The sequence below is a fragment of the Cervus canadensis genome, chromosome 32, assembly GCF_019320065.1.
Source record: "Cervus canadensis isolate Bull #8, Minnesota chromosome 32, ASM1932006v1, whole genome shotgun sequence".
Classification (NCBI taxonomy): domain Eukaryota; kingdom Metazoa; phylum Chordata; class Mammalia; order Artiodactyla; family Cervidae; genus Cervus; species Cervus canadensis.
Genome location: NC_057417.1, coordinates 10573341 through 10586075, shown reverse-complemented (window position 1 = coordinate 10586075; position 12735 = coordinate 10573341). Strand labels below are relative to the sequence as shown.

The window sequence follows — 12735 nt, the reverse complement described above, 5'->3', positions numbered from 1 at the left end:
CGTGTATATATGTCAATGTTCCTCTCTCAATTCATGACACCTTCTTCTTTCCCCACTGTGTCTACAAGTCTGTTCTCTACATCTGCGTCCCCATTCCTTCCCAGCAGATAGATTTCTTAGTACCATTTTCCTAGACTCCATATATGTGCATTAATATGCGATATTTGTTTTTTTCTCTTTCTGACTTGACTTCACTCTGTATAACAGGCTCTAGGTTCATTCACCTCACCAGAACTGACTCAAATGTGTTCCTTTTTGTGGCTGAGTAATACTCCATTGTATACAGGTACCACATCTTCTTTATCCATTCATCTGTTGATGGATATCTAGGCTGCTTCCATGTTCTGGCTATTGTAAACAATGCTGCAGTGAACATGGGGTTACATGTGTCTTTTTGAATTGTGGTTTTCTTAGGATATGACATTGTGGGAGCAGTAGGGTCTCTCTTAAAACTATTCAACTCTTGTTATTCTTAAAACTCTTAAACTATTAAAACTCTTAAACTACTTAACTAAGTTAACTACTTAACTTAAACTTCTTAAAACTCTTAAACTACTAAAACTCTTAAAACTATTCAACGCTTGTGCCCTTCTAGTGCACAAGTAGCTACAGACCATACTAATCAAACAGGCCTGGTGGGGTTCCAATAAAATCACTTATGGACACAAGTTTGAATTTCACATAATTTCCACATGTTGTAGAATCTTCATTTGATCTTCATTATCAATCATTTGCTAGTGGAAAAGCTATTGATTATTTTGTACAGCTTGAAGTCTGCATGTAAACGGGCGGAGGAATCTGGCCTGCATGCTGGGTTTCACGGGCCCCTGGGTGGGTGTATCAATGGTTTATTGACTGTGGGTGAGTGCGGAATGTTCCAGAATACCAGTTGTGTGTTATCATCATTATTGTGCCGCTGCTCCTGCTTCCACCCCCACCCCCCGCCCCCATAATGGCTTGGAGCCTGGATGCTTTTTGACTTGCCACCTTGCAGTCTAGGACCTAGCACATACAGTGGGTGCTCAGCAAGTAAATGGATGTTAGCTGTTATTATTGGAGAGAAAAGGAAGAAAGACACGGGGGAAAATGCAGGGCAGTGAAGCAGGCTGACCAATGACCCCAGTGAATCTGCAGATGATACCACCCATCACTTTTGTCTGCCTCTTGGCAGACGGTCCCTAACATCAGAAAGTCACCAGGAGACCCTGGTAAAGGGGGAGGGGTGGGCATTGGGGTTAGCATTTATAGCATTTTTGCCAGAGTTCATTTAACCTTCTGTTCGCAGTCCTTTGAGTATTCTCCCAGCTCTGGCAGGTGTTTGCCTTCTGGGAGCTTCTCTGTGTGACCCCTGGGTGGCGATATTGCTGCATAAATGAAACAGACTGGCTAGCTGTTTCATTTTACTGTTTGAGCCACATAAAAATCCTTTATCCTCTTGGCCACTTTCACATTTTCCAGAGAGAGAAACCAAAGAGTGAGTGAAGAGTCCTGTCCCCAGTCACAAAGCTGGTGGGGGCAGGGCTGCCAGAGAAAATACAGGACGTCCAATTAAAGGTGAATTTCAGATCAACAGAAATATTTCTTATTATGTCTATCCCTTACATGACATGGGATATATTTACACTAAAAACTTATTTGCTGTTTTTCTGAAATTCAGATTTAACTGGGCTTGCAGTTAAATATATTAATTTGTAAGTCTGGCAACCCTTGGGAGGGTGAATTAAAGATTCAGCTAATGATTATACAACAGCCACACTTGCTACAGGTGGTGGAAACAGCTCCATTCCCCTCTAATATGAGGAAACTGAAGCTTAGGGAGGGTTAGTATCTTGCCCAGGTGTTGTTGTTCGGTTGCTCACTCATGTCTGACCCTTTGCAACCCTATGGACTGCTGCACGCCAGGCTTCCCTGTCCATCACCAACTCCCAAAGCTTGCTCAAACTATGTCCATCAAGTCGGTGATGCCATCCAACCATCTCATCCTCTGTTGTCCCCTCCTCCTCCTGCCTTCAATCTTTCCCAGAATCAGGGCTTTTTCTAATGAGTCGACTCTTTGCATCAGGTGGCCAAAATAGTGGAGCTTCAGCTTCAGCAACGGTCCTTCCAATGAATATTCAGGACTGATTTCCTTTAGGATTGACTGGATTGATCTCCTTGCTGTCCAATGGACTCTTAAGAGTCTTCTTCAGCACCACAGTTCAAAAGCATCAGTTCTTTGGCACTCAGCCTTCTTTATGGGTCCACCTCTCACTTGCCTAGGGCCACACCAAAGTGTGGTGTAAATTCAGGATTGGAACCCAGATCCCCATCCAGAGTCCATTTTCACCATTGTAGCCAGGCACAGCCCTGCCCATCTGGATGCATGTCCTGTCATGACTATGACCCCCCCACTCCATTATATGAGGTTCATCATTTTCCCCCTCCCCCACCAAACACAGGTGGACTCCATCTTCCACAGGTGTTCCCTTCTCAGGAGCCCAGGGGTCCCGGTCTCTATGACCTGGTGGCTGCTCTCATTGGACTCTGACACCTCACTGCCTTAGGACCGAAGTCTGAGCATCACAACCATTCCCCCAGCCCCACATGACAGCTGGGCTCCTGGAGGCATCTCATGACATCCAGCCCCCTCTTTATCCAGCTTCTAGGACCGTCTGCCCTCACCGCCATCGCTGTCTTTGTGAGCCTCCTCCCTCTGAATTTCTTCATCACCAAAAAGAGGAACCACCATCAGGTTTGGCATTTGGAAGAAGGCCGGAAGTGGGTGGCAAGCCTGCAGGTCTCAGGACCCGCGCTGGTGCAGGGCAGGGGGGAGGAGGGAGGTGCAGGGTAGGGGTGGGAGCTTGTGGTGGTTGCAGAGAGGGAATATTCCAGACTTCCTATCCTCTCCTCTCTTCTTCCCTCTGGTCCCAGGAAGAGCAAATGAGGCAGAAGGACTGTCGGGCGCGGCTCACCAGCTGCATCCTCAGGAACGTGAGGACGGTCAAGTACCACGGCTGGGAGGGAGCCTTTCTGGACAGAGTCCTGCACATCCGGGCCCAGGAGCTGGGCGCCTTGAAGACCTCCAGCCTCCTCTTCTCCGTGTCTCTGGTGTCCTTCCAAGTGTCCACGTTTCTGGTGATGTCACTCTGGTCCCTCTGCAGAGCAAGGACTGGGGGAGGGAGTGCTGGGGGTGTGGGATGAGGGCTCCCCATATAGGGTCATGGGGTCACCATCACACAGAGTGACCGTCACAGACTGACCATCACCTAGCATGACCCTCGTTATCACCAACCCCTGGAAAGGAAGCCCCCACCCAGTGACATTTAGAACCACACGTGCCCCCAGGACCTAGAGCGCTCCGTGGTGGCTGCTACCTGCAGCTTGAGTCATCTTCCCAGAGTCTAGAGTCATAAATCCCACCATGTCTAGAACCATGAAAATGCTAACAAGATGGAAAAATGCATCATTGTTCAATGCCTGGAACTAAGAATTTCTGATACTAAGAGTGGGGGCCACATACACACAACTCCCTCCATCACTAGCAGAATTTGGGGGACGATCTGGGTGGAAGAGAACCCATTCCAACATGGCAGGTGTGGCCACGTGGCCCCTGGAGACCTGCAGCTGGCCGCCTTCCCAGGCCGCGTTTAGCCGCTGATTGTCACCGCCTGTGTCTCACCCAGGTGGCACTGGTTGTATTTGCTGTCCATACTCTGGTGGCCGAGGAGAACGCCATGGACGCCGAGAAAGCCTTCGTGACCCTCACGGTTCTCAACATCCTCAACAAGGCCCAGGCTTTCCTGCCCTTCTCCATCCACTCCGTCGTCCAGGTGAGGCCGCGGGGAGGGGAGGCTGTCTGGGAGGAGCCTTGCAGACTGTGCTGAAACCATGAAACAAGACAGGGAAAGAGACGGGCGGTCACAGTGGGAAGAAGCCGGCAAACATCCTCAAAATAGGCAGCATCACCTTTCTAGCAAATCCATCTGCGAGGATTCATTCTGGTCCCTTTTTTCCATTAATACAAAGGGATTTCATTTCATTTCTCTTCCTTTACTGTCTCTACTCACACTGTGCCTCCTTGGGTTAATGAAAATGAGAAAACTGCTCCAGCTGAGACATTCCTATTTATTCTTACATCCCGGAAGATGGGTTTGGGGCTGGGAGCGGAGACACCCCCAGGTGGACAGAGTTTGTAATCGTTCCTGATGACAGGCAATCAAAAAAGCCACCATCCTCCTCCCTGGTCTGGTCTGCAGAATGGAAGCAAGGAGGTGGGAGGTCACCACCAGCATTGCGCCAACCTCATGCGCTTCATTGTCCGCGACCTGGAAAGCTTTGTGCTGTTGCCTTGTACATGCGTAGGGCTTGGTAGGCAGGAAGCTTTCCCCCTATCCTGAGGCACCCGACACCCAAAGTCTGAGTTCCTTTGTGGCCCTTAGGGTACAGCTGACCTAAGGCTTTGGTTTCTCCAGGCCCGGGTGTCCTTTGACCGCCTGGCTGCGTTCCTCTCCCTGGAAGAAACTGACCCTGGGGCTGTGGACTCGAGTCCCTCCAGATGCGGTGAGATCTGAGTTTAGCAAGAGGGGGTGGGAGAGACAAGAGACCCAGCAGGGCCCCCCTTCCCACTGGTGGAATGCCAGGACCCCAGCTGGGGGCTACCAGCGATGGGACTGCATGTGCAGACCATGCCGTAGGCTGTGTTACTTGGAAACAGGTACTGTGTATGAATCCTCCCCTTGTGACTAAGGAAGCATCAAGCTGCTTACCTACAAGTCGTCCGAATCCAAATTCTGGTTCCAGCATGGACCCCAGGATGGGTGACCTTGACCAGTTATTAATCCGCCTGAGCCTCAGTGTTCCCATCTGCCAAATGGACATGGTGATCATCATAACACCTCTGCACAGGACTGTTGTGAGGGTTGAATGGGTCCTCTGAAGCCTTGCAGTTAGAGCAGGGCCCTGCACCAAGTCAGCATCCAAAGCATTTTAGTTATTATTAGAATTATTATTGGTAAAAATCCTCTTTGCTGAAAGAAGTCAGCAAAGAGACCTCTAAATAACCCCAAATTGGTGTTTCTGAGGTTCCTCATGGCTCTGGCACGTTTTCAGGTGGGCACAGCCCTGTTTAGCCGAATTGGTGTGATTCGGGTGTTTGGAGGTGGATGCTGGCTTGGAATCCCAGGATTGCCTTGCCAGCTGTGGGGTCCAGGCAGTAACAGCCCCACTCCTGGCCTCTGCTCCCCACTGTGGCAACCCACCTCCACCAGGACTGTCCTGAGGGCCACCAAGAGAGAGCAGGCCCCCGACTCTCAGGAGCTGCCCGATAACTAGCTTAGGGTCTTAGATGTCATGCCTGAATCCTGGCAGGAGGCCCCGTAGACCCTGGACCAGAAACCCCTGAGTGTATTTAAGTAATGACTCTGACACACTTGGTCACCTGCCTGCGACCAGAGCCTCACCACGCCCCCACGCCCCCACCCCAGTCCTTGCTCTTCCCGTGAAGGTGTGTGACAGTGAGGTTAACACAAACACCTACAGCTGACAGTGACCGAGCATTTACCATGAGCCAGCACTTTGGAAGTGCTTTACTTAGCAATGACCCCCTCGAACCTCACCACAGGGTAGGTGCTCCCATGACCCACCCACTTTACAGACAGAAATGCAGACATACCCCCACACCCCAGACTGTTAAGAATGGACAAGCACCCAGAGCAGGGTAGCCAAACTCACAAAGAAAAACCCAGGACTCCCAGTTAAATCTGAATTTCACGTATTAAGAAATTTGGAATTTTTAGCATATCTCCCATGCAACAGGTGGGGCAAAATTATCCTGGAAAAGTGCTCATGGTTTATCTGAAATTCAGATATAACTGGGCATCCTGCAGTGTGTCTGAAACCCTCCCCTAGAGACCATCCAGTCCAGTGGGTGTTGACTACTTATTAAACGTAGTATTCTCAGGCCTCACCCTCAAGGAGAGTCTCCTTTATTGGTTTGAGCTGAACCATGGAGAGCTTTGTGTTTTTTTAAAAAAAAAAATCTTTCCAGGTGATTCTAAATGTGTATTCAGGGTCCGAAACCACTAATCTGGTGCCTCCCTTGTTACATGGATAAAATATCTGAGACCCAGAGACATGGGGAGACTATATGTCCCTGGTTACGTCAATGGTCCCAGTGAAATTAATAACACTCCATCTCCAGAGTCTTGGATCAGGTGATAAATTGTATCAGCTACCCTCTAACCTTTTCTGTGAAGGACCCAATTGTACTTATTTTAAGCTTTCCAAGTCCTTTTTTCTCTGTTATAACTGCTCACCTCTGCTTTTCTAGTGTGAAAGCAACCCAAGGAATACATAAATGAATGGGCGTGGCTGTGTTCCAATAAAACCTTATAGAAATAGGCAGCAGACAGGATCTGGCCCCTAGGCTGTGGTTTGCCAACCACTGAGTTATGTAACCATCCTACAGGGAGGGAGTGTGACCACCGCAGGGTCACACAAGCCGGTGCGTAGAGGGGCAGTCTGTTTAGTGGGGGAGATTTCCTGCTGCCCGTGGGTGTCCTGGAGGAGGGGCGAGCCGGGAGCACCTCGTGTAACTGGCCTTGTATGCCTTGTAGCTGCTGGGGAGGACTGCATCCGGATACAGGAAGGTACCTTCGCCTGGTCCCAGGAGAGCGCTCCCTGCCTGCACAGGTACAGGTGGTTTCCCTGGTAACAGCCTTCCCTTCGATGTTGATGAGGTGGGGGACGACGGGAAAGTGAGAGTTCCCACAGACAGATGGGGAACAGGGTTTCTGAGCCTTGCCTATCAGGGAGGAGATGCCCCTCTGGTCCCCAGGCTGGTCATGTTGCTGTTGAGGGTAGGCCTGGCCAAGAGGAGCCCCAGGGTCCAGTCATCCATGGCCTCGTCTGTCCCTGCCATGTCAGACTGGCCATTGTCACCTCCAGCCCCCAGCTCTTTGGCTGGGTCTCTGTGGTAGAAAACCCCAGCCAACCCCAAAGCTCCCTGTGAAGGGAGAGGAAACACCCTGGACTGTATCTGTGTTGCTTGTCATCCACTCATTTCATAGTGTTTATTGAGCACTTGCTATGTGCCAGACTCTGTTCTAGGAACTGGGAATAGAGTGAAGAAAACAGACAAGGACCCTGTGCTCTTGGGGCTGACATTCTGATGGTAGGGGGTGGGGTGGGGGTGGGGCAGGGGGCACAAGTGAGAAATCAGGGTGAGGGGGCAGAGTGATGTCAAGGGAGGGGTATGTGCAGTGAGGGAAGGCCTGGCATTTGAACAGAGGTCAGATAACGGGAAGGAATGAGCCTTGCACATGTTTGGGAGAGGAGCTTTCTAGGCAGTGGGAGGAGCAAGTGCCAAGGTGCTGAGGCAGGTGTGTGCCTGGACCCAGGATCTCCACCTCCGCACCACTGACATTTGGGGCTGAGAGTTCTGTGTGGTGGGGGCTGTCCTGTGCCCGGCCGCAGGATTAGCGGAACTCCCAGTATCAACCTACTAGATTCGAGAGCAGCCCCACCAGGTGTGACAGCCGAAAGTACCTCCAGACTTTGCCACTTGACACTTGTGGGGCACGATCCCCCAGGTGTGTTTGAGAAACAGGATATCAGAATGGCTGCAGTGATGGGATGCTGGGCGTCCTTCATGATTGTCAGAACCTCACCTTTTACCCCAAGTGAAGCGGGAACTTTTGGGGCACCCATGGGGGAGTTGGGTTTGAACAGGTCCCTCGGGCCCTATGGGGGATGGACTGCAGGGCATGGACAGGGTGGGGGGCAAGGGCTTCAGTAGTGACAGTGGTGAGGAGCCTGTGGCTGTGACCTGGGCAACAGGAGATGCTAGTTAAATCCTCCCAACCAGTAAACTCTGTGCATGAGTACATGTGTACGTATGGGTGTACATGTGTGTGTGCACACAGGTGTGTGTGAGAGAGCATTTGTGTATGCACATGTGTGTGCACAGATTGTGCGTGTCATGTGCATGTCTCTGTGCACATGTGTGGTGTGCATGTGTATGTGTACTTGTGTGAGCATGTGCATCTGTGTGCAGTCTGTGTGTGTAGTGCATGTGGGCACAGTTACATGTGCCCTTGTGTATGCTGGCATGTGTGTATCTGTGTACAGGTGTGCATGGGGTATGGTGTAGTGAGTGTGCACAGACTCATGTGTGCATCTATGTACACATGTACATGTGTGTGTGGTATAGTGAGTGTGCACAGACCTGTGTGTGTGCATCTGTGTACACATGTGCATGCATGTGTAATGTGAGTGTGCACAGACCCATGTATGCATGTGTATACCTGTGTACACATGTGCATGTGTGTGGTGTAGTTTGCCCAGACCCATGTGTGTACACGTGTGCATGGTGTGTGATATAGTGAGTGTGCACAGACTGTGTGTGTGTGCATCTGTCTACACATGTGCATGCATGTGTGATGTGAGTGTGCACCAACCTAAGTGTACATGTGTGTATCTGTGTACACGTGTGCATGTGTGTGTGGTGTAGTGTGCCCAGACCCATGTGCGTACACGTGTATGGGGTGTGGTATAGGGAATGTGCACAGACCTGTGTGTGTGCATGTGTGTATCTGTGTACACATGTGCATGTGTGTGTGGTATAGTGAGTGTGCACAGACCCATGTGTACATGTGTGTATTTGTGTACATGTGTGCATGTGTGTGTGGTGTAGTGTGCCCAGACCCATGTGTGTACACATGTGCATGTGTGTGTGGTATAGGGAGTGTGCACAGACCTGTGTGCGTGCATATGTGCATCTGTGTACACATGTGCATGCATGCGTGGGCACGTGTACAGCTCGCATAGCCATACAGGGGTTGGGAGAGGAAGGAGGGCCCCAGACATCCTCTTAGCAGCCCCCCATCCTGGGTGAGTCACCAGCAGCCAAGGCCGGTTGTCTGGGGTTCACCAGCTCTGCCCGGACTCAGGCTGAGTCCTACTCAGGGACACGTCACCCCTTCTGTGTCACCAGGATCAACCTCACGGTGCCCCAGGGCTGCCTGCTCGCTGTCGTTGGTCCCGTGGGGGCAGGAAAGTCCTCCCTGCTGTCTGCCCTCCTCGGGGAGCTGGCCAAGGTGGAGGGGTCCGTGAGCATCAAGGTGAGGCCGGGCCCCTGCCGTTCACTGGACTGTCCCCCGCCTCTGCTCCTCCCGGTTCACCATCTCACAGCTAAGCTCCCCACTGCCTTTCACCACTGCCAAGAGCCTGGCTCCCACTGCTCCTCCAAAACTGCTCCCAACCCCGTCCCCATCAGTCTGTTTGTCTTTAGGGTCTGGTGGCTTACGTGCCCCAGGAGGCCTGGGTCCAGAACATGTCTGTGGTGGACAATGTGTGCTTCGGGCAGGAGCTGGATGCACCGTGGCTGGAGACGGTCCTGGAGGCCTGTGCCCTGTGGCCAGATGTGGATGGCTTCCCTGCAGGGGTCCACACCCGAACCGGGGAGCAGGTGAGGGTCCTGGGGGGCCTTCATGGGCCAGGGAGGCGGGGCGGCTGGGGGCCATTGGCTGCCCTGACCTGTGAGGGAAGGACACAGGGGAGACAGAGTGGGCAAGAAAGTAGGGGAGGAAAGGGGCCCAGCTCAGGGCCAGGCACATAGCAAGTGCTCAATAAATAGTCTTTAATGAGAATGGTTGGAAATGGAGACTGAAGAGAGGCCGGGAGACATGGCAGGGGTTGGTGGGGTGGGGGGTGGGGGCTCTCGAACAACTGGGAATGAGGTGACCCAGGCTCCTGCCCTGCCTGTCTGCATGACAATGGTCAGATTGCTTCCTCTCTCAGGACCTCACCAAAAGATCTGGGTTGAGATGTCTGATAAATGGGATGTGTGCATCCAGAGCTATGGGTTGGGCCAGGATTGACAAACTATGACCCACAGGTCAAATCCGGCCCACCAGCTGGGTTTGTAAATAAAGTTTTATTGGAACCCAGCCACGCACATTGATTTACCTGTAGTCCATGGCTGCACTTGCACGATCAGGGCAGAGATGAGCAGCTGTAACAGAGACTAGGGTGGGGATGGGGCAGCAAAGCTTTATTTATTTATTTTTGGCTGCACTGGATCTGCGTTGCTGCACATGGGCTTTCTGTAGTTGCGGAGAGCGGGGCCTGCTCTAGTGGCGGTGCACAGGCTTCTCACTGCAGTGGCTTCTCTTTGTTGCAGAGCATGAGCTCTGTGGTACACGGGGCTTCGGCAGTTGCAACATGTGAGTTCAGTAGTTGTGGGACACAGGCTTAGTTGCTCCACAGCATATGGGATCTTCCCAGACCAGGGATCAAACCAGTATCCCCCTGCATTGCAAGATGGCTTCTTAACCACTGGACCACCAAGAAAGTCCCTGCAAACCTTTAAAGAGTTACTATCTGGCCCTTTATAGAACACATTTGCTGACCCTTGGATTAAGGAATTGAGAGTGGGAAAATGGGAGATAAAGTTAAGTAAATGGGTAAGGTTTCCTGGAAGGAAGAGGAGAGTTTCCAGGAAAGGGTCTGGAGGAGCCAGAAAGAGCAGCTGAGAGGGAACATCTGGGGAGAAAGACAAGGCGTCCTGCAGCCAAGGGGAGGGAGTGGGGTGCCTGCTGCCTTCCACCTCTGTCCACCTATGTCACATCCTAAACCAAACATGATTTCCCATTCCCTGCTCCCCTGAAACCCACCCCATCCTAGGTAATGGAAGCTCCATCCTTGCAGAGCTCAGAGCCCAAACCTCAGTGTCCTCCTTGATTCTCTCTTTTTCTTACACCCATGTCTAATCCCTCAGCAAATCCTGCTGGATCCCCCTTTGAGGTAGACCTAGGATGTTCCACACTTACCCCAACATCAGCTCTCCCCACACAATAGCCATGCAGTAAATATGAGTGGAATGATGAATGAATGAAAATAAGGACTGAGAAGTTCCTGCTGGATTAGGCAAGAGGGCAGTGACCAGTGTCCATGAGGAAGGCTGTATCAGTGAAGAAATGGGAATAGAAACTGGACTCGAGGGGAGGGAGAGGCAGATGCAGGAAGCTTGGCTGGAAAGGGGAGAAGCCAGGCAGGGTGCAGGCTGGGGGGATGTTGTCTTAAGAGCGAGTGTTTCAAGTTGGAGGTGGCCATGGAGGACAGGCAGTGTGAGCCATAGCTCACTCTGGTGAGCAGACGTGTCCCCCATCACACTGGCATTGCAGGTGTGATGGCATCCAGGTTCCTGTCCCTCCCGTGTCACCACAGGGCATGAATCTCTCTGGGGGCCAGAAGCAGCGGCTGAGCCTGGCCCGGGCCGTCTACAGGAAGGCTGATGTGTACCTGCTGGATGACCCCTTGGCAGCCCTGGATGCCCGTGTTGGCCAGCACGTTTTCAACCAGGTCATTGGGCCTGATGGGCTGCTCCGGGGGACGGTAAGTTTGGAAAAATGTCTAAGAGGCCATAGTGCAAAGGTAGAGAAAGTTCTAACCTACATCTGCTCACCACCACCCTCCTGGAATTCAGTTTTCCTCTTTGTAATGGTCAGCTTTTGCTGTGACCACGCTGCATAACAAACAGCCCCCAAATCTCAGTGGCTCCCACCTTCAGTCATGTCTTGCCTACGGGTCTGTGGTTAAACTACCACAGCTCCGCGTCAGGTCACTGGCCAGGTTCAGGTGAACTGTGTCTTCTGGTTTCAAGACAGGTTGAAGGAGCTCCTTTACTTCTCTGTTGGAACATGCCATTTTCAAGAAACAGGGCAGGAGCACAAGAAGGGAAGGTCTCCCCACTCTGAGCCCCCAGGACACTGCCAGCCCCCTCCCCCAGTTCTGGAACAGTGGTCAAGTGCATGAGTGTAACTTCCATCCCTTCCTGCCAGACTCGGATTCTCGTCACCCACGCACTCCATGTCCTGCCCCAGGCTGATTGGATCGTGGTACTGGAAGATGGGGCCATTGCAGAGATGGGTTCCTTCCAGGAGCTGCTACACAGGAAGGGGGCCCTGGTGGGCCTTCTGGATGGAGCCAGACAGCCAGGAGATGGAGGAGAAGGAGGTACCGGCTGGGTTTTCCTGGTTCTCTGTGCCTGGCTTCTGCTACCCTTGGAGAGGAGGTTACACAGCTCCCACTGGCCAGAGCGGAGCCTTCAGACCACACCCTCCCTAAAGGCCCAGGCCAGAGGCAGATGGCCCTCCCATGCGGCCACCCGTCCCCCAGTTGGTGCCAGTGGAACTTTCTATGAGCCAGGGGCTGTGCTAAGTTCTTCTATAAACATGCATTGTCTTATTTGGTCTTTACAACCCCCCATGAGGCACTGTACAGTTATTTTTTTCACCTAATTTTTCATTTTTTTCATGCAAATGCATGAGTCCAACTTTCATGTGTATATGTCTTTATATAAGCCAGGCTCACATCTCTTCATTGCAGTGGTGGTTCACAGACTTTTGGATGCAAAAATTTACTTGAAATGCTCATTTAAAATGCCATTCCAAGCTCTCCCTGTGAAGATTTTGGGATTCAAAGGCTTTTGATGATTGCGATCAATATACCACACTTTGAGTAACAAGGCTGAAATATGATATACCTAGACTAGCTTCTCAGCCTTTTGGCTAAGGTCAAGGGCATGTGTGCATAGTTGCTCAGTTATGCCTGACTCTTTGCAACCCTTTGGACTGGAGCCCACCAGCCTCTTCTGTCCATGGGATTCTCCAGGCAAGACTACTGGAGTGGGTTGCCATTTCCTTCTCCAGGGGATCTTCCTGACCCAGGGATCCAACCCATGTCCTCTGTGTCTCT

General features: G+C 51.7%; 1 protein-coding gene across 1 annotated transcript in view; it reads left to right on the top strand.

Annotated features, from left to right (window-relative positions):
- Nucleotides 1-12735, top strand: part of ABCC6 (ATP binding cassette subfamily C member 6) — a 64554-nt gene that overhangs the window by 25673 nt on the left and 26146 nt on the right. The window contains exons 11-19 of the mRNA XM_043456430.1: nucleotides 2639-2731; nucleotides 2911-3114; nucleotides 3663-3809; nucleotides 4452-4539; nucleotides 6594-6669; nucleotides 8972-9098; nucleotides 9269-9445; nucleotides 11206-11373; nucleotides 11820-11994. Coding sequence (XP_043312365.1) covers nucleotides 2639-2731; nucleotides 2911-3114; nucleotides 3663-3809; nucleotides 4452-4539; nucleotides 6594-6669; nucleotides 8972-9098; nucleotides 9269-9445; nucleotides 11206-11373; nucleotides 11820-11994 — 1255 coding nt within the window. The remainder of the gene's footprint in view (nucleotides 1-2638; nucleotides 2732-2910; nucleotides 3115-3662; nucleotides 3810-4451; nucleotides 4540-6593; nucleotides 6670-8971; nucleotides 9099-9268; nucleotides 9446-11205; nucleotides 11374-11819; nucleotides 11995-12735) is intronic.